This window comes from Ammodytes marinus (assembly GCF_949987685.1).
Source record: "Ammodytes marinus genome assembly, chromosome: 1".
Lineage (NCBI taxonomy): Eukaryota > Metazoa > Chordata > Actinopteri > Uranoscopiformes > Ammodytidae > Ammodytes > Ammodytes marinus.
Genome location: NC_137230.1, coordinates 15,997,590 through 16,023,127, shown reverse-complemented (window position 1 = coordinate 16,023,127; position 25,538 = coordinate 15,997,590). Strand labels below are relative to the sequence as shown.

Below are 25,538 nucleotides of genomic sequence, written 5' to 3'. Positions count from 1 at the left end.
GTGTATTCTTACGCTGTCGTCTTGCCGATGTCCTGGACACTCTGCAGTGGATCGATTGTGTCAGGACAGCGCAGGATGCAGGGGGCAAAAACTATAGCTAAGGCGTTAGCTGACATACGGTTTGTATCCTCTTGCAAGGCAATCCTGAGAGAATGAAGTCAGCAATAGATTAGTCTTTCAGGAAGGAAATCAGGCAGTTTTAATGTAGCAATCCCACTCTAAGATTATCATAGGAGTTGATTTAAAAAAAAAATGTTACCTGACAAGATGAAATATGAGGCGTTCCAGAGTGTTCAGGTGTGTTCTGCTTAACTGGTCAATAATTGAATACACTCCTCGGATCGTTTCCTTTTTGTCCTGCAAACCTGGGGGAAGCATTTCCACAAGACAAATCGTCATTTACTGTTACAGCAAAACAAATAGGTCATCTGCTGTTTACAGGAATACAAAACACAAAGGAGCTGGGATATCCAAAGCGGTGAGCACTCACACATGGCACGTATAAACTCCTCGTACAGCTCAAACGTCATCAGAGGATTAGGCAGGTCTCTCAGCCACTGCTTGAAAACACTGGCAAGGACATGGATGTTGTAGTCATCCAGATTCATGCTGTTCACATCTGTGCGGGTCGCAAGGAGAAGGGAGACAAACCAAACCAAACGCTTAATCAAATCAAATTAAATCCTGTTCCGTCCTATGTTTAAAATCTAGCTGGTGTCATTCGCCTGTAAGCTACAAACTAAAGCAAAACTTACCTGTGTCTAGTCCCAGCTTCAGTTCTTTAATTTTGTTGGTGGAGCCAGATTTCCTGTATATTCCTTCAGTGTAGAGGCCGTGCATCTCAATGTAATTGATAAGCTTCTCCACCACCACGGGCACCGTCCTCTCGTCACTAGTCAGACGAGAAACTTCCACTCCGAACTGTCTGGAGGAAAGCTCTGGATCAAACTGTTCGGACGCAAAACATAATACAGGCTATACACATATTTCTCTTTCAATAATTTTTTGTGTGTGAAGCACCTTGTAACTGTATGTGCTAAAAAAAGTCAATGCACTCTGCAATTAAGACCCACATTTTAAAATTTGTTAAAAAAAAGAGATTATCAGCTCCAGAAGTATATTTCAAGAGCTACCACTGCCAGTGTGTTATGTGTGAGAAATAACACAAGCTACTATACATAAACATCGAGCGTAACACAATTGATGTCATGGGACGTTATTGTTTGCGGGTGGACAATATGGCCGACTCACCTTCTTGCTGCATTTGGTGGTCGTCTTTTGGCAGCACTTTTTGTGGCAGGCGTACCGGCACACTGGATAAACACAGCCAGAAAAACCAAACCGGTCACTTCCAATATCCACAGAAAGACAGTGCCTCCGCATTATTCAGAAAAAGTCGGGGGCAAAAGAACTAAAAATGTGTTATCGCTTGAGAGACCAAGGTAGAATCGGCCGGTATGAAGAAAACATCCTGGGCGAATAAAGGACTAATTGTGTGAAGAAATCTGTGGAGGGACGGAGCCGCAGAACCCATGAGATCAGTTGAAAACAATCTGATTAGGGTTGGAGAGGGGGGAGAGGGTAGAGCTCACCCTCTGATGCCAGATTTAACTGTGTGTGTGTGTGTGTGTTTTTAAAAGGTTGTGTGAAGGTCTAAATGAAGGCAATGTGATGTATTTGAGATGTTGATGCATCTTCGAGTAAACACATTGCAATTTCAACAGGTTTTAATACGACAAAATAGTACGACCAATGTTTTTTCAACCTTAATCTTAGATTTTTGAAACTCAGGGATACTCAAGCTCTACTCCTGTATGCACACTTACGTTTGCACACGCAGGCGCGGTCCATCATCCAAATGAGTGATGAGCAGTATTCACAGTAGGTGGGGATGCTGTACTGCGTGGCCTTGAAGATGTGGCCGTTATGCTCCTCCACCTGCAGAGATTACCACACATCACGGGGTTCACATTTGGAGTTCACTGGCATTTTTTCCCCATCGTATACGCCTTTTTCTATTCTGGCCACTATTATTATAACATTTCTTATCTTGTTATTCCAAAGAACATTTGGTTCGACTATGATCAATATTGGTTATTTATGTGATGATGAGAATGAAATGAGACTTACAATGTCAGCATCCTTTTTCCTACGTTTTTTGCGTTCAGGTTTAGCTACCGGCTGTAGAAAAAAGAAAGAGGAAAGATATGTTTAGTATTCATTAGATATGTCACTGTGTACAGTATAGTAAGCTTTATTAATAACATGACGTATACCGTGGGTAAAATCTCTTAAATTCTCGGAAACTAACAACCCACACGACAGATTTACACCACCAGCGTGACTGACATTTAAAGTTTACAAAAGGTATAGAAAAAATAAAAACTTTCAACGACTGTATCTTATTATCCTGAGCGGTCAGGAGGCCGTTAACGTGTCTTCACCTTGCTGGTGGAGTTGTCCAGAGGTTTGTACTCGGTCATGAACTCATCCAGGAAGATTTTAAAGGTGTTGACCCAGACTTTGACAGGAGACTCTCTCCAGTCCCTCTGCTCCTGACGCATGGTCTTCTCCAAGATCTGCTCAAACAGAGCGTACAGGTCTTTGTAGCGGATGCTCTTACCGTCGTCCATCTAGGGAGGGAGACAAGGGGAGGGTTCACAGTACATATCAACTCTGTTTGCAAAAGCTCTACTCCAAGAATGGACATTTGGAAACCACTGCCTTATTTGCTATTGAGTGTAGAAAGTACTGATAATTTCATTACATTTTCGGTCTACTATTAACGTTTATTATCTATTGAAGTTATTAAAAACCATTTTCATAAATTGCGGCTATACTTTCGTAAGAATATTTTTTTACTTTTAAACAATCATGTAAAAAGTGTTTCACGGCACTTACCGCAAGTGCTGTGGAGTAAGAGTTGAAGATGTTTAGACGGAATTCCTTCAAAGCCTTTTTGAACACCACGTCCACCATAGTGTCCTTCTTACTGTCCTCTGTGTCCAAGTCGTTGATCTAAAAATATGACATCGTAATCCCATATTAGCACTTGAGTAGACTACACCTGTGTAGCTCTAAAATAAATAAAAAAGCAATAGCAATACTAAGAGTGGTTAGTATGTTTGCTTGTACCTTCTTCATGAGGAAGTCATTCATGCTCCTGTAGTCGTTGGTGCAGGTGAGGATCTGCAGCGCGTCGTTCTGAGCAGACTCCAGGGCCACGCTGCTGATCTTGACGCTGCGCCGTCTCTTCACCTTGGGAGACGGCTCCTTGTTCTCCTTCAGCTCTCTGAAGCCACGCTCCAACGTCAGGTCAGGACTGCAGGGCGGAGACATGTTCTCCTGACCTGCTGCCAGCAAGAACAATCTCAGTCAGAGGGAGGAATACACAGACTTCTTTTTCTTGAAATATTGGATTATGGATTTTGTATAACGCACCCTCTCCCAGCAGTGGCCCGGTGTCTCCATAGTCTCCATCCACAGACTCAGCCCCACAGATCAGCTTCTCTCTGGATGACTTCTTATCCCCATGCTTGGTCTTGCCCCAGAAACGCATCTTACCACGAACCCTGTTCAAAATTTAAACAAAATTGACAAAATGTTTCTTGATTAAAGATGAAAACTGCGGTAGCTTTGATTTTCTGAGTAACAAAGCAGTCCTTAACATTTCTACTTCAGTCCAAGACATTAACATTTATTTCAGGTAACAAACCTTCCGTCTTGCGAGTTCTTGCGCATTGAGTCCACTTTGACCAAATCTCCAGAGGACATGGCCTTGTGAATCTTCTCAGAGCTAGCAGGCTGAAACAACATCAGGTCACATAACTTATTAAAGACGAGGTTAAACGATTTCCATGCATTCAGTGGCTTAATAGCTATGTGGTCTAGTGTTTTATAATCTGAGGACAAGTCCAAGACAGTAGATGGCAGCATCGCATCACTTGAGCTGCACCAAACCAGAACTGGGAAAAGTATCAGTAAAAGTGTAATGGTAGCACAAAGCAGTAATGCACAAAATAATGCTTTTGAAATTAAAAGTCCTATAACATGTATACACATGACACAAGAAACACATATTTTTTCAGGAAAAGAGCAGTAAGAGATTGTGAAGGGATGAAAAAAGTGAAGTGAGATTTTTTTTTAAGGATTCCCAAGGTTTGACTTGTGACTAGCGCTACATGCTAAAAGAGGAAAAAGAAATGGAGAGACGTGCAAATATTGTTAATTTACAAAAAGTAATACATCATAGGAGAAAAGTCACTGTTAACAGCTGTGAGAGAAACAGAAGCCACATCGTGTTAGAAAAAGCAGCTACGTTAAAGGCTTGATGTTTTTACGGGAAAACACATTTCAAAAGTTCTCCTGCATCTTTTGTGATCAATAATGATTTCTGGAGGGGTTGTCAAACCAATGAAGTAATGGATGAGTGGTTATTGGACTGCTTTCAATTCACAACTTTACAAATTGAATTAATTATGAATATTTGCATCATAAATAAAATCACTGTGCATCCCATTATTCTATTGTTGTTTTGCTCATAAAAACACTAGAGCAAAAGTTCTTTTGAAATGCCTTCCCCTCTTACAGTCAACCTTTTCAAAGTTTGTTGAAACTCAGCTTGAGTCAGTGCTGCGATATAGATCTACGCTTTCTCTGCTGAGGGGGTTAGAAGTGTCAAAGAGAAGCCACAATTGAAGAACCCAGAGAAAGGCGCCAGTGGTGGCATGGATGGTGCCTGTTACCATATCTGAGTCACTGAAACAGGCCTCTCCTAAGCCTGCCTCTGCCGAGCTCTGTTTGGGAAGGGGTAGAGTATAATGACGGGGACTGATGCCTCCATAGTCCTCTTCGTCAGAATCACCCCCCACTGAGAGGATGGGGGCGCGGGTGAGGAAGTCGGAGCGGGTCCGTGCCATTCTGGCTTTCTTTTTTTGGCCCGCTCTGCCCACCTGGAGTTTACCACAAGTGATAACAGCATGTTTAAAAAGGTAACCTGTAGAACAGCTTCAGTGCATTTTGTTCCATATGTAGTGTGTGGAACAGCTGTGGCGATATGAGAGCTAACCTGCCAAGATTCATTCATTCAGTCACAATGCAAAAAAGGCACTTGCAAACACATGCTTTAAGTACATTTTAAAAAGAAATAAAAAAATAAAGGTGAAAAGGAGAATTTGCTTACATCCCGTACTTTGGTTCCTTTGATAGGCTTTGAGGCCTGAGTGGTTCCCTCTCTGGGAGCGGCTAAGGGTATTTCTTTAGCGACAACATCACTTTCAAACCTTATGGAAGAAAAGAGTACACAACTTTTATTAATGTATTTATGTTACAGTTTTTTTCGATTGCTGAAGCACAGTGGGCACAACTGAAACCACATGTGTACAACTCTTAACACAGTGTTCATCACTAAAACCCATCTGTGCAAATCAGTTCATTTCACCTCCAAAAGTCACTCACAGCAACACAACTCTTAATTTATCTCTAAGTTTTGTGCTTTCAGCTGAAATTCAATAAGCAATTTATTTGAAATATTAGTCATATTTTTGGTAATATTCTTCCACGATTTCAATAAGGTAAATGTTCCTAAGAGTTTTGAAAACAGTGTCATAGCAATTGAAAATTTTGCCAGAAATACAGTGTTTTGCAGGTTGTTCTCTATGAATGGGAGAAGAGCTCTTGAGTTTTGGTAAATGTGGTTACTGAATGCATTTTGCGTGAAATGAATGAAAAATTAACCACAGTTTGGAACACATGGACTTCAGTAGTGCACATGTGGTTTTAGTTGTACCCACTGTGCTTTAGCAATCGAAAAAAACTGTAATCATTTAAATGACCATGATTATTTTAAGTTTTAATTTGAATCTGAATTGAGGCTTGATTTAATTAAAAAAAAAACTTTTTTATAACTTGTTAAGCAATGTATTAATTCATTACTCACTTTGAAAACGTCACTTTGTCCCTCGGAGAGAAGAAGATTGCCTGATTGCCCGACTTATCTGTCATACTAACTGTGTTGCCTTGACTACTCGGTGTCTTCTTGGTAGCTGTTCTCACTCTGGTTCCTCCTCCTCCGTCTTTGGACTCCAGTGTGAGCTTTGGTGCCCAGCCCTCTGCCACAGTCCTGCGTTTCTCTCGGTGGACATAGGGCGGTGGAGGAGGGAGCTGAGGAGCACGGGCCCTGATGTCTACACGTGGCGGCGGGTCAGTGGAGACAGACTGTGTTCTGGCATGAGGAACTGACCCTGCTGTGTTCTCCAGCAGCAGCAGGGAACTTGGCCTTATGGGTTTGCCGGAGGTTGCCGTTCCTACAGCGTCTTGTCCGGCCGACCGTCGACTCTGCTGTATCCTCTGCAGAGCTTCTCCTCTCTGCTTCTCAAACATGTCTCTCTCGTACTGAGCGAAGAAGCGTCGCTGCTGCTCCAGCACGTCTTTCTGCTGCCTGATCTGCTCCATCATCTCCTTCTCGTTCTGCTGCTGCTGACTGCGCTGCCTCTCCTCCTTCTCCTCGTTCAGCCGCACCAGCTTCTCTATGATCTTCTGGTCGGCCAGAGGGACAGAGGTGCTACTAGAGTCGACGGGGACTGGACCTTGAGGCAGCACAGGGGCTGGGTCTGGTATCCGTGGCGAGGATGGTGTCAACTCCCCCACCGTCTGGGCCGCCGAATCTCGAACCTCCACCGCAGAGGGACGGACGATGTCGCTCAGCTCTTGGCTCAGCGGCGTTTCTTTCTGCATGCTGATCACCACCACCACCGGGCGACGGCCTGACTCTCGCCTTTCTTTGAGAGGCTTGGTGGTGACAGCGGTGATGGATGTGCTCGTAGTGACGGCTGCATCTGCGTTCTGTTGAGGCTCTTCTGAAGGACGACGGTGGGAGGAGACGACGGCTGTGTTGCTGCCCTCACCAGCAGGGACGTAAAAGGTCGGGAGGTAGTTCTCGATTTTGGGCGGATGATGCGTGGTGGTGGGGGCGGAAGAGGGGACAGCAGCCGGATCCGTTTTGGTCCGGCCCTGGTTGCCTGGGTGGGCCCCCGCATCAGAAAGCCCTGTCCTGCGTGGCTCTACTACTACTGGCTTTGGGTTTGTTGTTGAAACAACCTCCTCTACATTGGGTTCTTCAAGAGCTGGAGCTTCTGAGGGAACGGGGGAGCAGGGGTCTTCACTATCTGTGGCTTCTTCTACAGCCCTGGGTGCCTCCTCGTCCATGATGAGAAGCTCAAAGCTGCCTCTGGAGCTCTGGCTGTCGGGCGTGCCCTCTGGGGACAGGAGGGGCGGGGTGGCAGGCGGCACCAGCTCCACAGACCAGCGGCGCTCCTCTGGGGATGGGGACGAGGCTCCTCCTCCGCCGGTGGCCCTGACCTTGAGGAGCTCCAGGCTGAACTTGGCCTGCTCCAGCTCTCTCATCCGCCGGCTCTCTCTCTTGGCCCGGGTGGCTTTCTGGCTGGGCTCGTCCATGGTTCTGGCCCTCTCGCGCACCACCACCACAGGGGCAGTGGTGGCGGACGTCTGGACTGGAATAGTGGGTGCTTGGGTGGTTTGCGCTGGAGAGGGGCTGTCTGTTAGCCTAGCATGCTCTATTCGCATTCCCTCTCCTTCTTCTTCGTCCTCCTTGACAGCGCTGCCCTCATGGCTGCTGAGGATCTGGAGGCTCTTCTCACGCTGCTCGTAGGAGCGGTCCTCCCATGTGCTGAGGTCCAACCCCATGATTCTCTCGGGTGAGCCCTCCTCCTCTTCCTCTTCCTCAGGAGAGAGACTCACCTGGCCGTTCTGTAGTTGAAGCAGCCTCTCCTCCTCCTGCTGCTCCTTCTTCTCTCTCAGTCTCTGGTCTTTCAGTTTGATGAAGCTGTTAATCAAGAAAGGTTGAAAACTTTAGTGGATGGTTCCCTACTCCTATTCATCAAGATATATTTTAAAACAAGTTATTCATAACTAACTCCCGAACAAGAATGTGCCGTAACTCAGAGCCTGATCTCATTCTTGCTCTCAGCTGCTCAGCTGATCGTAGAGCAGCTTTGGGTTGGATTGCTTGCGAAAGATCATGCTCTTACCAAGCCGGCTCTATAAGCACACTGAACAATGTCCAAATACACTGCAAGGGGCTATGTGCAAAGATGAATCTGGTTTGTTTTTCCAACACAGCTTGAGCAAAAAATCGTGCAGGCACCTATCCGTAGAAGTTATTTTAAGACTGCTGAGCCCTTTAAGATAATGTTAAATTGTTTGCTGTCGTTCAATTAAACTCATGTATACCTCAATTCTCCATCAAAAGAAATAACAGAACTGTTGATAATGGTCAGGATCAGGTGATAGGAGATTTACACGATATGTCTTACCTCTGCCTGGCGAGGTAGCCTCTGCTAATTGCCTGTAGTTGTAGCACAGCGGCATACAGACGCAGGTAGGCTTCTCTGGCTTGATGACAGCGCCAGGCGGCCTGAACAACCACAGCCGCTGAGCACCGGCGGTGGAGCCATAACCTGCATGCCCTCTGCAGCACCAGAGCAGCCTCCCTCCACAGCCTGAACCTCTGACGTGCCCTGTAACCTCTCCAGTGTGTCTGCACGCACACCGCTGCCCCCTCCTGGACAGATGGGTCATAATCCTCCTCCTCCACTTCTTCTATGGGCCGGATCAAATGCCACCATTTCTGTGAGAAGATGATGATAATAGGTAAATGGACTCCACTTATATATTCACTTAACCATACACACATTCATACACCGATAGCAGCAGCTACCACGCAGGGTGCAAGCTAACTATCTGGAGCAATTTAGGGTTCAGTTTCTTGCCAAGGGACACTTCGACATGTGGCAGTGAGACAGGGGATCGAACCACAGACCCTGCAACCCAGTGGACGACCAGCCTAACCGCTTCGCCACAGCTGCCCTATGATGATAATGATTTATTATTTTTTATGATGCTATGATGTTTTTAGTACAAGAGTCTTTACTCACAGAGGTAATCTAAATTTACATTTTAAGAACATAAAAATAAATTAAAGGTGAAGTAAGCGGTTTATTTATGTTAATGTAGTGTTAAATTGCTCTTTATTCATACAGTGATCACTTACATAATGTGCGCGTTTCATAAAGCCGATCTCTCAGTCAGCTGCTCTGCATGTAATCGGGGTGAATGTTTATGCGCCTAAAATGGCGGAGCAGGTAAAAATCCTTCCCAATGTCTGTTTTGATGGTTTGTATCATGTTTTATCACACTTATGGATCTGAGATGATGCTAGATAACTCGCTGCTTGAAGACCACAATGCATTAATGTGGTGACGTAGGGACGAGCGAGAGGACTGCTAACTGCAGTAACTGACAGGAAGTTAGCTAAAAGAACCATTCCGCTTACAGCACCTTTAACCTCCAACTAGACAGGACATGTACATGTGAAGCCTAATCCAAAATAAAACATCCCTGATAAACAGATTTATTCGGTAAAAGTTTAAGTGCTGCACCGCGTGAAACCATTATCGAGATATTGTAACATATCCTCGGGGAGGTAATTGTAAGAGACGCACTTAGTCCGGGCATTTCGGTCGAATATCCCGGGCGCGGTTACTCCCTGCATTAACCCGGGTGTTACAATATTATTACCAATATCTATCCACAATTGAACATCATAATATTGCAAATTTACACAAAATCATATATAACATAACACAATTGATACAATGAACTGCTTGAAATGTAGTCATTACATAAACATAAATCATAAGAAACTAAAAAAGTGCTTTATTTTTTAGTTTTCTGTTTAAATCGTCTTGAAATCATTAATTTGGACAACCGAATTACAAAAACTATAATTTGATATGATCATATTGTCGCGACACAATTCCACTCAACAATGAATAATCTTGATATTGCAAAAAAAAAAATCTCAGGAGAATATAAAAAAACAATAATTTAAAAAAAAAGAAAGTCATGCAGAATGAAAAGGGAAAAGAATGAAGACAATGAGGAGCAGTGATGATGAAAAAGCACAGAACAGTACCTGGATGCTGATTGCGGCCTCTCTCATCCTGACAAAATGCTTCCTCTCCAGCCGTGCTCTGAATCTCCGCTGCAGAGTGACGATGCGCCGGAGAACTTCCCGGTGGAGTAAGACCTGCAGCCTCTGACGGTCAGCCTCCCGCAGAAACACCTGAGGGGAGGGACCAGGATGGAGTCAGCCCAGGGCGACACACATACTTAATAAAGGATGGAAAGATAGCGCACACACACACACACACACACACACACACACACACACTCCTTGGCCAGATACATGGCCACAACTATGTCAGGTATGATCCTCTAATTACATAGACAGCCTCCCAAAGACACAGACCCCTCCATCATGTCTCATTCAAACCTTGGACTTACCCACACCAAATACCAAATATGGGGCACTGTCTTTATTACATCCTTTTTACAGAGGGAGGGATGCTTTCAGGTAATATGAGGTTATCCCCAGCGCCGTCCTTTCCCTATGTATATGACTCTATTTATAGTTTCTATATAAACTAAAAAAAAAAAAAAAAAAACATTATTTTGAGTCTTGCACTGGCCTTTTCTAGGCTCTCGAATGCCTCAACATATATTATAATAACATAAAAACATAATACCATACAGTTAAATCTAATCACCAATGTTGCCAAAAAATATATATTTTCTTAATTTTGCATCTGGATAAAAAATTGCAACTTCATTTAATTTGCTAAAACCTGATGTACTACATTCTTTCTCCAGCACATGACTTATATTTCTTTCTTAGTTTGTTGCTGAACTTTACTGAAGTTAAGAAGCCAACAAAGCATGAACACAACTTCTGAGAGCTGCACAAAGCTCAAATGTGTTACCTTAACATTTGATGAGGAATTATTGAAATTGTTTTGTACAGTAAAGGATGCATATTATTCACACAGGTATAATGAGCCCACATTGAAAACAGATGTCACACCATATTTTTACTGGAAAGAGGAAAAGGAGAGGCAAGTGTAAATACCATTGTCTTCCCCACTTGGTTCCCATCTGGTTCTAGGTCCAGCTGGTCCAGACACTGCTGGATGCCTTCTCTGGTGGCACTGGTGCCCTCTGGGAGCAGCACACAGTAGTGATGGACGAAATCCTGTCAAGAGAGCAAGGAGAGGTGTTAATGAGGAATATGTAAATTAGCCCACAGGGTCTTGTGTTTGTGCCATGTGCACAATATTTCTGTGCAGTGATTTGTCTAACAAAAGGTTAACTATCTGCTTAAGTTGATGATGTACACACTGCAGCTTTGATTATTTGGGGAGAAAAGCTGACAAGTTTCAAGGCACATGTGGTTTCAGGTAAAAGTCCATGCTGTACGTATTTGCAGGGGTCCAAACATCACGGCATAAATATGCTGAACTCCCACTCTTCAAACTGAGGCCCATTGTCTCAATTCAATACACTGTGCACCCTGTGCTGTAGGGGGCGGATAGAGAAACAGCGATGCTGTGTTGATACAATTAGAAGCATGGGGAGTGTTTCAGAGACACAAGGACAATGGAGAGGCTCTGTTCTGAAGAGTCGGGGAAACAGCAGAGTCCTCAAAAGTGATGCCATGCCCAAGATATTTCTCATTAGTGCTGACCACAGCACTAAATATGTTTGGAGGAATTTCTGGTAAATGACAACGTCTGATGCTAAAATCATGCGAGTGAGTTCATCAAAATATAGTTTTATGAGTTTTGGTCCCAGTCACTAAATATGCTGTCTTATTTTATAGTAGTTATCAAATGTTTGGTGGAACTACTTTCCAGAGGTGAAAAGTAACGGTACAACCATTTTAAAATACCACATTACACGTAAGAGTACTTCCTACTTCAGTGCAATCACAAAAGTAAAATCAGAAACACATTCTTGAAGTATTCAAGTTGAATATACTCTGGCCTTTGTGACTGATGTATAATTTATTAATATATTTTTTATACAGATGCAACAATGTGTACGAAGTGTTTTACTGTTGCAGCTGCTTGAGGTGGGGCCTTTTTTAACTACCCTATATACAGTTTGCTATTGTAGTCCAGGTGTTCCCAACCTAGGGGCCAGGCCTCTCCAGAGGGTCACAAGATCTCAAGATCTAAGGGGGGATCTAATCAGAGGGGGAACACAATGAATAATAGGAGAGGAAAGAAGAAAACACACGTTCTGCTACACAAATTCATCTTTTGTCTTTAATCTTTATTTTTTTTTTTGTAAATCAATAATTCAAATCAATCATCAATAATTTTACCACATTTTTATTCAAACTGTTTTTCAAATGTCAAATGTTTCAAATTACGTTTAAAGGAGTTGGTCGAAATGCTATCAATTTATAGACTTCAAAAACGTGACAAAATTAAAATAAAAACTTTTTTCGTGGGTAAAAAAGTACCGTAATCATTAATTAGTTGAGACAAAAGTTCAATATTTCCCTGTGAAATGTAGGGAGTAGAAGTAGGCTATACATTTGCATAACATACTGTATAGGTAGGAAATGAACAGTGCAAGTACCTCAAAATGAATCATAAGTGCAGTAAATGAGAGAATGTACAAATTCTTAGTAAAGTTGTAAAAGAGTGAAACTGTCCACACTGAGGTCTGTGGATTTTCCCGAGAAAATGGGACATGGTTTCTGAACAGAGTCATTGCTGTTGAATTGAATCTGAAATGGCCCTTTGTTGATGGTCTGACTCCCATAAATGAAATTGCATTACTCTTGATTGATCTGCAGGAGTCATAGTAGAGAATATCTCCTAACCCTAAGAAAACAAAACCCAAACTATCCGTACAACAGAAAAAACAGATTCCACTATGGTTACATGGGAACCCTTAAAACACTAGCTCACTGACTTAATCTTTGCCTAAAACCTTTGACGTGACATGATTGGCACGGCAGACAAAAACTGGAGTAAGAGTAAGCCACTTGTTTTCTGTCCAAAGACTCACTTTCAATCAGCATTAAAAAACGATCTGCTCTGTTAGTCATACAGTATTTCTCACAGGGTTGACATCATTCTTATGAGAGCCAGTTTGATGAAGATGGCTGCCACCTCACGTCCATCATAACACAACTAACAGTGAACCCTGGCTGCAACAACGTTAACGGTCACAGGCACCTAAACTCATGGAAAACCTGAGTGTGGTTTGAGTTTTGGGATGTGAGCAGTGGGATTGATATTCAATGCACGCCTGCACATAGTGAATACGTTAATGTATTTGCTTAATCTTTGCTTCCAGGATAACATGATACCTTTTCCAGACAGAGATCGAAGAATGGTGGACGAAGTTGCTCAAGGAGTTTCCTGGGAGTTATAACTCCCAGGAAACTTGCGTTATTTTAAAGGAGAACTCCACCATTGTTAAACATAAAGGTCAGTTCACTAGTCATTGTTGACTCAGCCAGCACACACTGTTGTGTTGATGATGTCTTCTTCTGTGGATATGGAAGAGCTTTGTCATGTCATGAGAAAAGTCTCAGGCTGGGCAAGATTTCTGAACAACAAGCTGCCTTGCAGACTGTGGTTGTAGAGTCTAAAATGTGAGCATTTACCACATATAGACATCTACCATCTAACAGACAGATGCTTTTAGTGTCACAATGGGAGTTTGAGAATCCAGAATATGTTGGATCTTCATCCAGATTTTTCTTAATGTGTTTAAGTAAAACTACTTATAATGCATTAAAATAGCCTTTTATGAAAAGGATCCTGTGTTTCGTTTGTGAAATCTTAATCTACAAATGCTTCTAGTGCATGTAGCTTTCAAATAAATGGAACGACAATTACTTTTAGAAATCTAGTGGAATAATAGTATCAGTAGCATAAATGGGAAGTATTTAAATAATGCCTAAATACAATGTTTGAGTAAGTGTACTTAGTTACATTCTACCACTGATGTGCTCAAAGTCTTCCGAAATACTTAATGTATTTTATCTTACTGTATACTGAATACCAGAACAATAACAGTGATAGGAATTACAATCAAAATCTGGAGTATCGACAAGGTGTTAATGTGTTACCTTGAAGCTGTACTTGATGTTGTAGCCCGATTGCCGGATGCGCACAGTCTCCAGCATACCTGTGTAACGCAGCTGCCTCAGCACCAGGTTATCATTAAACCTCAATGGCAGCTGAGGACGAGAGAGATAGAGGGAGAGAGGGAGAAAGAGAGAGGGAGAGAGGGAAAAAAGAAAAAAATATGGAGGAAATGGGGAGAGAGGGTAGAGAATGACAGAAAAATGGAGAAGCAACAGGCGGCAGAGGGGGAAATGATAAACAGCTTTCAGAAGAAGTTCAAACTTCAGAGGAAATGAAAAAATGCTTTGAAAACTTAAACCAAAAGCAGTCAAAGTGGCCTTGGCCTGCGAGCGAGCGCACACTGTACCTTCTCAGCATTGGAACGGATGCACTTGACAAAATAAGGCTCAGACTGACCCAGAGTCTCCATTAGCTTATTGAGAGAGGCCTACAGAAACAAGACACAAGAGTACACATGAGTAAATGAAACACAAATGTAACACAAGGCCACACTATAAAACGGAACATGAAGATGGCACACTGCTTTTGTTTTCTACACAGCTGTTGGACAAGCAGCGGTCAGAATCAGGTGGCTGTTAGAGCCGAGAGGAACTGCACCGTCCATCTGGGAGGAAAACCTTTGCTGCGAGATTAAATTCACAGCCTGGGATCATAAATTCTAGCAATTCCTCAAGTGTGCAGTATTTCCATGTGCAATCATTGTGTGTGTGTGTGTGTGTGTGTGTGTGTGTGTGTGTGTGTGTGTGTGTGTGTGTGTGTCTGTGGTGTAAACATGTGCATGTGTGTGTGTGTGTGATAATTCAGTGGCAGGAGGAATTCAGTGTCCACCCCCGTCCATGGGAGATTAAAGCAATCAGCGCAGCACAGGATGTGGGAAGTGAAGTCATCCACACATTGGGGCCAGGGGTTGCCTGCCTGCCAGAGGGGCCTCGGCACTCGTCCCTACCTCCAACAGCCCCAGCACAGAGTTCACTCTCTCAAAGACAAAAGCAGGGAAGAAAAAATAGCAGCTTTTTGGTTGTTGAAAGTCTTCCCGAAATTTTTCCTGACCCAAAGATAGCCAAATTATGCTGAAAGTTTCTGGTAAACTGGCAGTGTCCTTCATCTCAAGAGAATATCCTCTGCTAACGAAGAAAGCAAAGCATCTACATTTCACCTCTCTGTCGTGAACAATTTAAATGGTAGGAGTAAACTCACCTTTTTTTTTTGGTTCTAGGCTATTGATTATTTTCTACAAGAATCCCTGCAGTTATCCATTTTAATGGTCTCATCTCCAACTAAGTGAACATTGGTGAGACATTTCAAAAGGTTGAGTCACTTACTGAGAAAAAAACCCAAAGTAGATGTTTATTACTTATTGTCGCTTAAATTCTCAGACAGTATGTGATGCCTTTTTTCATTTGGGTTGGTGTGTAAACTACAGTACAGGCTTGGTACACATTGTGGGCAAATACAGGGATAAGACGGTAGACAAGAGTAGTGGAGGGATGTTTCCATCCACTGCCAGCGGACACACCTGGTTGTTTATCACATTTACGGCTGAAGATTCCCTCGGTCCAGCTTAGGCTAATCGTGTTATTTTAATGGTGAGAGCACTGACTGGCAAATCATTGAGCTCTGTATTCTGCTACTGTCTGTCTGTCTGTCTGTCTGTCTGTGTGCCTGACCTGGAACTGTGCGCTGATACTGGGTGGTTTCTTCTTCTTGTGGAGGTGGAGCAGTGACTTGGTGATGCGGTCGTGAAGCGTCAGGCTGCTCAAGTACTTCAGTGACTTGATATTCAGTAGATGCTGCAGGTTTGAAGTCAACGCCAGTTTTAAATATTGATAATGTAACATCCATCATTTGGATTTAGAATTGAAAACATATTCATGTACTGTACCTTTGGGAGAACTGGCTTAGATTTGTAGTTTTTGTTCCTCCTGTTTATATATTTAAAAAGATAAAAAATTAAATAAAAACAGATGTTAGCGTAGCAGTCAAATTTCCAAACTATTTTAAGCACATAACAACAACATCATGAGGTGAGAAGGGTAGTCTAGTAAAAAGTCAACAAAGCATTGAATTAATTCCAGAAATGATTTCCAATTTAGGTCATATACCCGTCAATTGAGTAAAAATGTTATTTATCCCCGTGGGTAAATTCTCCTGTAACTTGAGGTCAGAGGTGGACTAGAGAACAGCAGCCTTGGAGCTTGTTGGAATGTACTCATCACTGAAGGGAACTTCAGCAGTGCAGATGTTTGTTTACACTGTATTTGAACTCAGCTCTTTCAGTTTAAAGGATGTCCCCAGGCCACATGGCTGACAAAAATAATAAATAACAGTAGAGTACAGCAATGCTGATTTTTTTTGTTTGGTGGCATTTTTCAATCAGAGCGAAAGCACAAAGAAAACAATTAAATAGCATCTTATTTTGAAAGGACACACTTAGAGTACTCTATAATGTCTTAAGCATTACGGTGACTGTGGCTGTGTGTTGTTACTGACATGAGTATGTCGTGGGCTCTCTCCAGGAGTTTGCTGCTGGCGGAGTTGACAAAGATGCCGTCTTCCTCCATGGTGGAGCTGCTGGATGATAAGCGGCTCTGTCGACCTGCACGCCCGTTCCAGCCCAGACCCGGAGAACCCCTTGGGACAGAATGCAAACACTGCTTCAATTGATCAATTTATTAAAATCCAAACACCTTACACATCTTTCATTAGTCTAAGACACTTTGAAAGCAATTTGGAAATCACATCTATTTGAATGGATATGATTATTGATCTATATATTAGGTTTTGTGTAAGTTTTATTTCTGGAGGGCAATTAAAAGATAACTTTTTGAACTTTATTTGTTGTAGCAATAGAAAATGAATACAGAAAATTTAAACATACTGTAAGTAGTAGATCCAGAGATTGTAAACCATACAGCATTAGTCACAATAACACACTATACTAATGTTTTCCCCAAAACTAGCATTGTGTCTTGATGCAACCTGGTCTTAGCTCAGCTTAACAATAATTTGAAATGGCATCAAACAATGCCACATATTTTGTGTTTTAAACAATGGGGATGTTTTTTCTTCAGGTGGAGGAATGTCACCAGAAGGGGCAGTAGTTTCTGTGTTATTTTCCTTGGAGAGAGTGGACTTCATCTCACACAGAGACTCGGTAACACTTTATAATAACTATCCGTTGTAACTCGTTAATAGATCATTAGTAAACTCTTAATTAATGATTATTAATGATTTGTTAAGTGTTTGTTAGCAGTTTGTTAAGGATTTATAACAATGGTAGATAGTTAATAGCTTAATAATTGAATCAGTTCATCTGGGAGGTAATCCGAGATTAACTGATCACGTCACGTTCAAGTCCATGGCATGCACAGTGTGTATTGAGTTTATTTAAAAATATTTGAAAATGGGGCTGCCCTCAGTTGCCCATGCACTGTGTATAGTCTATAGCCTATTTCAGCCTCGTCGGTATCTCGGATTACCTCCCAGATGAACTGATTCAATTATTAAGCTATTAACTATCTACCATTGTTATAAATCCTTAACAAACTGCTAACAAACACCTAACAAATCATTAATAATCATTAATTAAGAGTTTACTAATGATCTATTAACGAGTTACAACGGATAGTTATTATAAAGTGTTACCAGAGACTCTCACAAAGTGTACTGAAACCTCAAAGGGTTTAAACCTCAGGCCTCAAGGTGAAACCTAACCATCTGCCCAAAAGACAAACAAAAGCATGGGGCGGTCAGGTTAACACCATTAACCATCATGAACTATTTTAGCCCAGAGGAGAGAGAGAGGATGAGAGAGGAGAAAATGTACTGTTCAGAATCTGTGGCCAGTAGCAATTCATCATTGTTTCATCACTTAAGATCCATTTGAGCACTTTATTTTGTTTCCAGTAACATCAATAGCAGCTTAACAAGGATTTATCCTGCTGAATAAGCCACACACTATGGCTACGGTAGCATGATTTGTTTGGTAACTCATACTGGATTAATAGCAGGGGGCAGATTCATGCCAAGAGAGAAAAAACAGGTGGGACTCGCACATGTGGTGAGCTGTTTAACAGCTCATGAAAATGAAAGTAAACACAAATACAGAGCAGCAGGAGAGAAGGCTGTAGTGTTTGGTTCAGGGACAGCAGTTTGAGTTAAAAGTGATTATGGCACCACTGCTTTTGCTGCAGACTGATCTGGACAACTACTGGATGTCTTGCCATGAAATTACACATTTCCACACATAATTGTGAAACATTCCACACAGATTAATCAGAAGACGTATAGGCTACTACTGACTTTGGTGACGTTCTGACTTTTCATCTAGCGCCACCACCAGGTCAAAATGTTAGTTAATGATCTGATATCTACAAAACTAATGACAGTGTCATCAGCCTCAGCCGATTTTTGAGTTTTTGAGCTAGTTTCCAAACTCTAACATGCTAAAGATAGTTTACATTACACCTGCTAACATGTGAACATTACCATGCTAGTGTTAGCATTTTTCTTCACATGGCTCTTGTTGGAAACATTTGAAGAAGCTGGAAACCGGAGTCAATTTTGCCATATGCCTGAACACACTTGGCCTGAAAGATTGATTCAGATTTGAGAATGATAAATTAGTCTTAATCTTGAAATTTTTCTTTTCTTTTTCCAGTCATATCTCTGTGTGCTGCAAATAGAATCTCTCTGTGCTGAATATAAAATCCATCGCAGCCGAACAGAGATCAACAGATGTGTTGCTGGGCCACGTTTCCATGAGTTTTTGTGGTTATGGCGGCCAAAGAAGAGATTTAGAAGATGCTTTTATAACACAGCCAGTACACTGTGTGTATCCCCATTCCCGCGGGAGTAGTACAGATATAACTGATTTGTACTACCACCAGCCTGTATAACATTACAATGTGAAACGTTATTGTACAAGAAGATGATCAACCGTGGAACATTTCTCCCCAGTTGATCATGGATGTGAGTAACTGGTGATAGTACAGTAGGCCTTTTGTAGTGACTCTGTTTATCTCAATAGTGTCTAGTGAGAGTCCAATAAAGCAGTGCACTGTCCACTGGCCGGTCCAGCCTGCACAAGCACCCTGCAGGGACTTCATATTTATAACTCCCCGGGCGCTCCTCTCCAGTGCATAGCTCTGACCTTACATCACGGAGGAAGCAGCTGCACGGGGGGTTTAGCGCTCTGCTAGTATGCGGAGGATGAGTGTGCATGAGTGAGACAGAGGCAAGGGGCAGAGGTTGCAAATGACATTAAAGGAGGGATTTTAACAGCTAGACCCAGACTGAGCTCCTGTTGTAACAAAAGCCATCTTGTACGAGCCACTGGGGTGCTACCAGTGATGATCTGCTGGCGGCTGCTAATCCCACAGTCACAAGCCAATTAGAAGAGGTGATGGACCAAGGGTCAGTGGGGTGAGGGAGGGGTGTCAGCTACCACTCTTTATTTTGAAAGGAATGCTGGCCGTCTTAATGCCGTGAGTTATGTATCACTGTATGATTCAAGTATGACTGGGCATCTGCAAGAAAGGTTTGAGTGTTTTGCTGATCATTATTATTTCCAGAGTTCTTTGTAAAATGTAAAAAGATCAAATACTAATTTACAGACGCCCTGGAGGCCAAGAAGGGGTGAGGATTCCAACATGGAACCACAATAAAATAGGGTTGAGTTCGCCTGGCGAACTTTGTTGCAGGTCATTCCCCGTCTCCCGCTTCCCTCTTTCTACTGTTGACTCACGAATGAAGTCATAAAATGCAGGAATAAAAAAAAAAAAAGATAAACAAACAAAAACCATCAAGACCGTAGAAATATCCTTAAAAATAACAGACACTGTAGTTTCATCTTTTTCTCTAGTATTTCTTGTTCATAAAAGCAAGATGAATATTAAATAAGAAGCGAAAAGGGAAACTAAATATTTAAAGAAATACTTTGGAGATAAATGCAAATAATAAATCTTTCGTTTTACGTTTTGGAACATTATCCTTCATCATGTTCAGCTTGGATCTTAAACAATTTGTTTTGCACAGGGAAAGTGGAACAACTTAAATAAATATAGATACATATAAATAATATATATAAAAGGGTATACACAAGGAGTTGGACAAAAAAATACAAACTGCAGGGGCATCATAATCCAATAGTGCAACTACTGTAATACATCCGTCCTTCAAGAAGCTTTGTTAATGATCAATTTGTGGTCAGAGAAATTTTGAGTGGGTAGTTTGTGGTGTTGTGTTGGATTGCATTTACATCATCAGGTGTGGCAACGCAGTATTTTGTCCTCATGTGACAGGAGCCAGTACACACATTAAACTCATGAATCTAGTCATAAGGAGTACCTGGCTTCTGAATTGTGCATCTTTTTGCACATACAAGTAATGTTTAAAGCAGTACATTTCTAAAAACTCCACTGACCTAAACCTGACAAGAGAGCTGGGATTAGAGCTTGAAACGCACTATTACAATATACCACAAAACACACAGCACAGGCTCTTACCGCGGTGATTTCTCATTGATGCTTCCCTGAAGGTCAGACAGCGGTGTACGCGGACTCTTCCTGGTCACACCTGATCACGGACAGACAGATAATCGTCAAGTGAAAGAACACACCCACACACACACACTAGACATAAAGACAACACAAAATCAAAACCTTCAAAATCTTTTCCCGAGCACAAACACACTTCTGACACGATGTGACACTCTGGTGTTATTGCAGTGAATGTTAAGTGCCTTTTGTATTGGAAACGTTATCTACAGCAGATGATTTATTATTGAAACAAAGATCTGTGAGGTTAATAGCGAGTTGCTCTGGTTAGTGCCAGATTATGGAAGATGAAACTAAACTGTTATTTAGTATAGTCTGGACGGTAGATTTGTACAACATATCTTAAACACATGTTGTCCCCTTAAGAAATTATTCTAAGGAAGTAAAGCAGGAATTGGCCATTTGGGTCAAACTACAGATAATTTAAAAGCAGAATTGGTTTAACTAAGGCAGCTTTGTTTACATTAGTACAGTGGGACTGCTGTTGTTGGCCTACAGTGGCTGGCATGTGTGATCTTATTAATACGTCACCAGTATTCTCTCTGAGTTTACAGCCAAATGACAGAAGAGAAAGCTTCAGTGTGCCTAAGCCAACTACGTTAAAAGCAATCTGTGAGAGCATTTACTGTATATATCAGGTGACTGAACATTATACCGTTTTCCGAATCATCACTTTGTACAACATTTTCACTCTCATCTGGAGCTGCAGGGTGGCACAAAACAAAAAGACACAAACATGTCTGAGTGTCATCAAGTGTCTGTAGAAGGGAAAGTGACTTCTGATAGAAGCGTGACGTTTGGCTGTGTGTCCTCAACCACGTGAAAAAGCTGTGTGGACGAGCAAACTACACCCACCGCCCAACAGACAGGACTAGACATGAAAAGTCTAGCTGTGTGCTATTACTGACAAAAGGAGAAAGTGATGGACACCTAGAGGTGTTACTGTGTGTGTGTGTCCCAGACCAGAGTTAGCATGCATTTCTCAGCTGGCCTCTTACTAGCACAGTGTGAGTGACAGAATGGCTGAAGCATGCTAGGGAACAACATGCAAGACAAGACGGAGAACAAATGCATGCAAGTGCATGCAATAAGAGATGGGGGAGGAGAGGGAGACAGAGGGAAGGAGACCAACAAGCACCTAGTCTAATGTTATTGTCTAATGTTAAGATGAGAGTCGCAAATCAAATCACAAAGCAGAAAATAAAAACTTTTTCTCTTAAAGTTTGCACATTTTGATCTCTTTTGGCATTGACTTTCGCTGTGATTAAGCGCAGTAAAGTTGGCGGTGTTGGTCGGCCTCGTCCCCTACAGTTTCCCTCAAGCAATGGTCTAACAGGAAAAGTGGGAGGCGTTATTGTTGTATTGGCAGCCTTACTGTGCTTCTCCTCTTTGCACCTCTGCAGGATCTCTAAGCTTCTCTGATGCACAGGGTGCTGCAGAAAGCTAAAACTATCCACACTTTTCATAACTGCACAGGGAGCAGCGTCATCATGCCCTTGGGGAAGCAAAACAAAAGAAAAAAAACACAAAAGAGAGGGGAAAAATGGAAAGACAAGGGGGGAAGAGAGAGAGAGAAACGACAGATTAGACAGAGCAGAAAAAAGATCAGGAGATGCAGTCGTCTACTGGAGAGACACCTGTGCAAGACTTCTGGAGAGAAGATGATTGACATTGAAAAACTGCAGCTGGTGGCTTTGGTAAGATGTATGTCAATGTAGTTATGTGTAAGTGTTCGCCCCCCAAAGGCACTTCCATACAATGTCTTCTTTTATGACTGGATTTAAGAGTCCTTGTCCTCTTTTAGACAAGTTGACGGAATTTGAAGGTAAATCAATCTACAACTTAGCCCATGATGATTTATCTTAACAAGAAATCAAAAACTTGAAGTGGCAACTTTCCTCTAAAGGTGGAGTAAGTGATTCTGGAGAATGCTTGTTGTCAAAATCACCTTTTGTCAAAATCACCAAATATCTCCTCAAAATTTGCTACCTCAATACACTGCGTAGACTCTGTAAACTGGTATGTAAACAAAAGCCTATGTAAACAAAGTGGGCCCACCCTAGCTAGCAACATGCCTGTTTATAGAGCCTAAGCTGTGTATTTACACTGATACTTTTACAAAAAGTGATTTTGACAACAACCATTCTCCAGAATCACTGACTACACCTTAAAGTAAAGATTTTTTCTTTTTTCTTTTTGCAGATTTTGGAAGACATGTCACAGATTCCCTTTGGGGGAAATCTATATGTTCAGTTGGAAGGATTATTAAAGATATCAAAGGATTTAAAAAAAAAAATCTATTTTCACACAACATCTACATATGAAAGGATCAAGAGGGTGCAGAGCGAAAAAGTCTGATTCATACGACGGCAGTGCTGGAGGAACATCTGAGGGGAATATCTACTGCATGTCAAGTACAACTGAGTCATGTCTAAGCGGGAGAAGAGGCATTCATAGAAAGCCAAAGCTGAGAGAGAGAAAAGAGCAAGACCTACTGTAAATACATGGCAGCACTACGAGCACTACACATACATACTACAGAACAGGGACTACCCAAACACAGAACATGGCTAGAATGAACCAGGAGGGCAAAATTGTAACTGGGTGGCACGTGAGCATACATAATGGTACAGTGCAGTAAAAATGAAAACATTATTTTAACATATTGGTATTGCTTATAAGCTGTCTTCATCTATGTTTTTTTTCAGTGTTGGTGGAAACCATTTGTCTGCTGAAGGTACATTCACGGCAAGATTCAAAAACATAGCAACAGGAGAAGAATAATCATTGTTCCCTTGTTTAGATTTAGCAGTTTGCCACTATTCTTACCGTACTGAAAAGTATCTGTAATGCTCACATGACACTCAGAGAAGTCGTTTCCCTCTCTGTGGAATCTTTGTTTTTTTATTGACACAGACTGACCTTAATGCAAACATTAACATTTGGAGTATTTATTGTAACATCACCTACTGCATATCGCTGAAAATTGTGAACGCTTCTAAATTCTGCAAATAATTAATACAGTCAAACATTGTACATCAGCAGTTTAAAAAAAAGAAAAACATTTGTTGATGACAGAATTTACCCTGCCTTGCCACTATAATTGACAAATGAGGTAAGTTTCCTGTCTCAGTGTGAGCTCACCCATCTTCTTCTGCGTGTGTCTCTTGCCAGCCTCTCTGAAGGCCACCAGGGCCCTGAAGTAGGTGCGCAGTACCGCCCAGCGGAACGTGGCCGACGGGTCGATGCCCATCAGCCCGCAGATAAAGGCGTTCTTGCTGCTCTTTAGTAAAGCCACAATGTCCGGACGCATGTGGTCTGTGTTCTTCTCCCTGAAATCCTGTGTGTGTGTGTGCATAACAGAGATACATACAATGATATATTCTCAATCGCGTTTTATTTAAAAAAAAAAATATTATTGTATACACATTAGCTTCTGGCAAAGCTCCAACTACTATCCATCTAATGCTTTTTTTTTTAAAAACACTGAATGAAGTGGAAAACATGCTGATCGAAGCCCATTGTTGAGAAACTGTTTTCACCAAACTCGATATAATACATCTGTTTTTACATAATCAGTTGTATTACAAAGTTGTGACGAGGCTGTGTGTGTATGTGTGTGTGTGTGTGTGTGTGTGTGTCTAAATGTGTGTGTAAATGTGTGAGAACAACAACAAAAGCTCCAATTGCATCAAAACAAAGTTGGGATTGGCTACACTTTATCTTCCCTTTTCTGTCTAACCATTGGCAATGTGTGTAATTGGAAGATAACACTGACCTTGACGCCGTATTTGACCTTGCCAGCATAGTGACAGATAATGAAGGCGGGCTCCATGACGGCCGGGAACTCGATGTAGCTGTTCCCCTCATGCTGCCGCTTGAACTTGTCCAACAAGGTCTGGTTGGTGGCTTGAGGGAAACTGCAATAAGAATAAAAATAAATCCAGAGGAGTTTGACTTGAAGAACAACAGGCTTTAACACCTGTTTTTAAATGAACACACACGGAGGTTGCACTTTTTCTGAAGCTGTTAACTACGTCATAAAAACTCCAGTATAAATCACAGTGAAAATGTAGGACACATTCCTGATTTCAGCATCCACATAGAACACAATGAATTTAAGGCATCACTTTTTCCACCAGTCTCTAAATCCAGTCACGGCGGCAACAGTTACTACAACGGTACTTATGGTGGAATATTGGAAACGTGGCACGTTAACAAATCTGATCTGAAACCAGTTTGGACATTTTATCCTCTGGCGCCAAAGGTTGAGGATTATCATTTGAAGCTGATCTTGGCTTAGGTTTCCCTCCTGTCTTTTAATATCAAGAGCCAGCAAATTCTGAGAAAAAAACAGCTCACAGGAAGCGATGAGGGGAAGAATGAGACACCAGGGGTTTTGGAACGGGGTGAAACCTAAGCTATGAAAACAACACAGCTAGAGGACTCAGTGCTTTCCAGATTTTCCAAGTGGGAGGAATGAGATGTGGTGTCCAAATGGAGAAGAAGAAGGGGGGAATAAAAGGAATGAAAGAGGAAATATTGTGAGTACATTAGAGGCAACTCCATCATACACTATGGTCGTCTTCTGGTTATTTTTCAACTATTTTATTAGCAGAAATATACGGACGTTAAAACACAATTCAAATGTATTAATTGAAATTGGATAATGTTCCTATCATGAGCAAGGACAGTCACAATCAACAACAGGCTTTAACACCTGTTTTTAAATGAACACACACGGAGGTTGCACTTTTTCTGAAGCTGTTAACTACGTCATAAAAACTCCAGTATGATTGACTATCTCCACACCTGGTCAGTCAAGAGGTAGTTAGCTCACGTGACACAGCCTCCATGACCACTAGTCCCCATGCATCTAGCGCCCCCTCCAGGCCTGGAACATCCATTACTATAAAAACTCACCCAATCCCTGTATGTCAGTCTGTCAGAT

General features: G+C 41.9%; 1 protein-coding gene across 10 annotated transcripts in view; it reads right to left on the bottom strand.

The window, feature by feature from the left end:
- Window positions 1-25,538, bottom strand: part of myo9aa (myosin IXAa) — a 108,760-nt gene that overhangs the window by 3,756 nt on the left and 79,466 nt on the right. For 3 of the 10 annotated variants that reach the window (XM_080027231.1, XM_080027235.1, XM_080027238.1), the window contains 28 exons: window positions 24,366-24,507; window positions 23,732-23,927; window positions 21,963-22,082; window positions 21,243-21,290; window positions 20,537-20,606; window positions 16,521-16,661; window positions 15,913-15,952; window positions 15,698-15,820; window positions 14,377-14,457; window positions 14,012-14,122; window positions 10,988-11,110; window positions 9,995-10,144; window positions 8,334-8,647; window positions 5,939-7,843; window positions 5,183-5,282; window positions 4,746-4,952; window positions 3,716-3,804; window positions 3,442-3,572; window positions 3,136-3,353; window positions 2,902-3,018; window positions 2,445-2,633; window positions 2,131-2,181; window positions 1,827-1,938; window positions 1,252-1,313; window positions 756-948; window positions 491-619; window positions 260-365; window positions 13-144 (listed from right to left, as the gene is read on the bottom strand). In XM_080027231.1, coding sequence (XP_079883357.1) covers window positions 13-144; window positions 260-365; window positions 491-619; window positions 756-948; window positions 1,252-1,313; window positions 1,827-1,938; window positions 2,131-2,181; window positions 2,445-2,633; window positions 2,902-3,018; window positions 3,136-3,353; window positions 3,442-3,572; window positions 3,716-3,804; window positions 4,746-4,952; window positions 5,183-5,282; window positions 5,939-7,843; window positions 8,334-8,647; window positions 9,995-10,144; window positions 10,988-11,110; window positions 14,012-14,122; window positions 14,377-14,457; window positions 15,698-15,820; window positions 15,913-15,952; window positions 16,521-16,661; window positions 20,537-20,606; window positions 21,243-21,290; window positions 21,963-22,082; window positions 23,732-23,927; window positions 24,366-24,507 — 5,400 coding nt within the window. The remainder of the gene's footprint in view (window positions 1-12; window positions 145-259; window positions 366-490; window positions 620-755; window positions 949-1,251; window positions 1,314-1,826; window positions 1,939-2,130; window positions 2,182-2,444; window positions 2,634-2,901; window positions 3,019-3,135; window positions 3,354-3,441; window positions 3,573-3,715; window positions 3,805-4,745; window positions 4,953-5,182; window positions 5,283-5,938; window positions 7,844-8,333; window positions 8,648-9,994; window positions 10,145-10,987; window positions 11,111-14,011; window positions 14,123-14,376; window positions 14,458-15,697; window positions 15,821-15,912; window positions 15,953-16,520; window positions 16,662-20,536; window positions 20,607-21,242; window positions 21,291-21,962; window positions 22,083-23,731; window positions 23,928-24,365; window positions 24,508-25,538) is intronic. The other 7 variants (XM_080027233.1, XM_080027236.1, XM_080027237.1 and 4 more) reach the window with 5 other exon arrangements.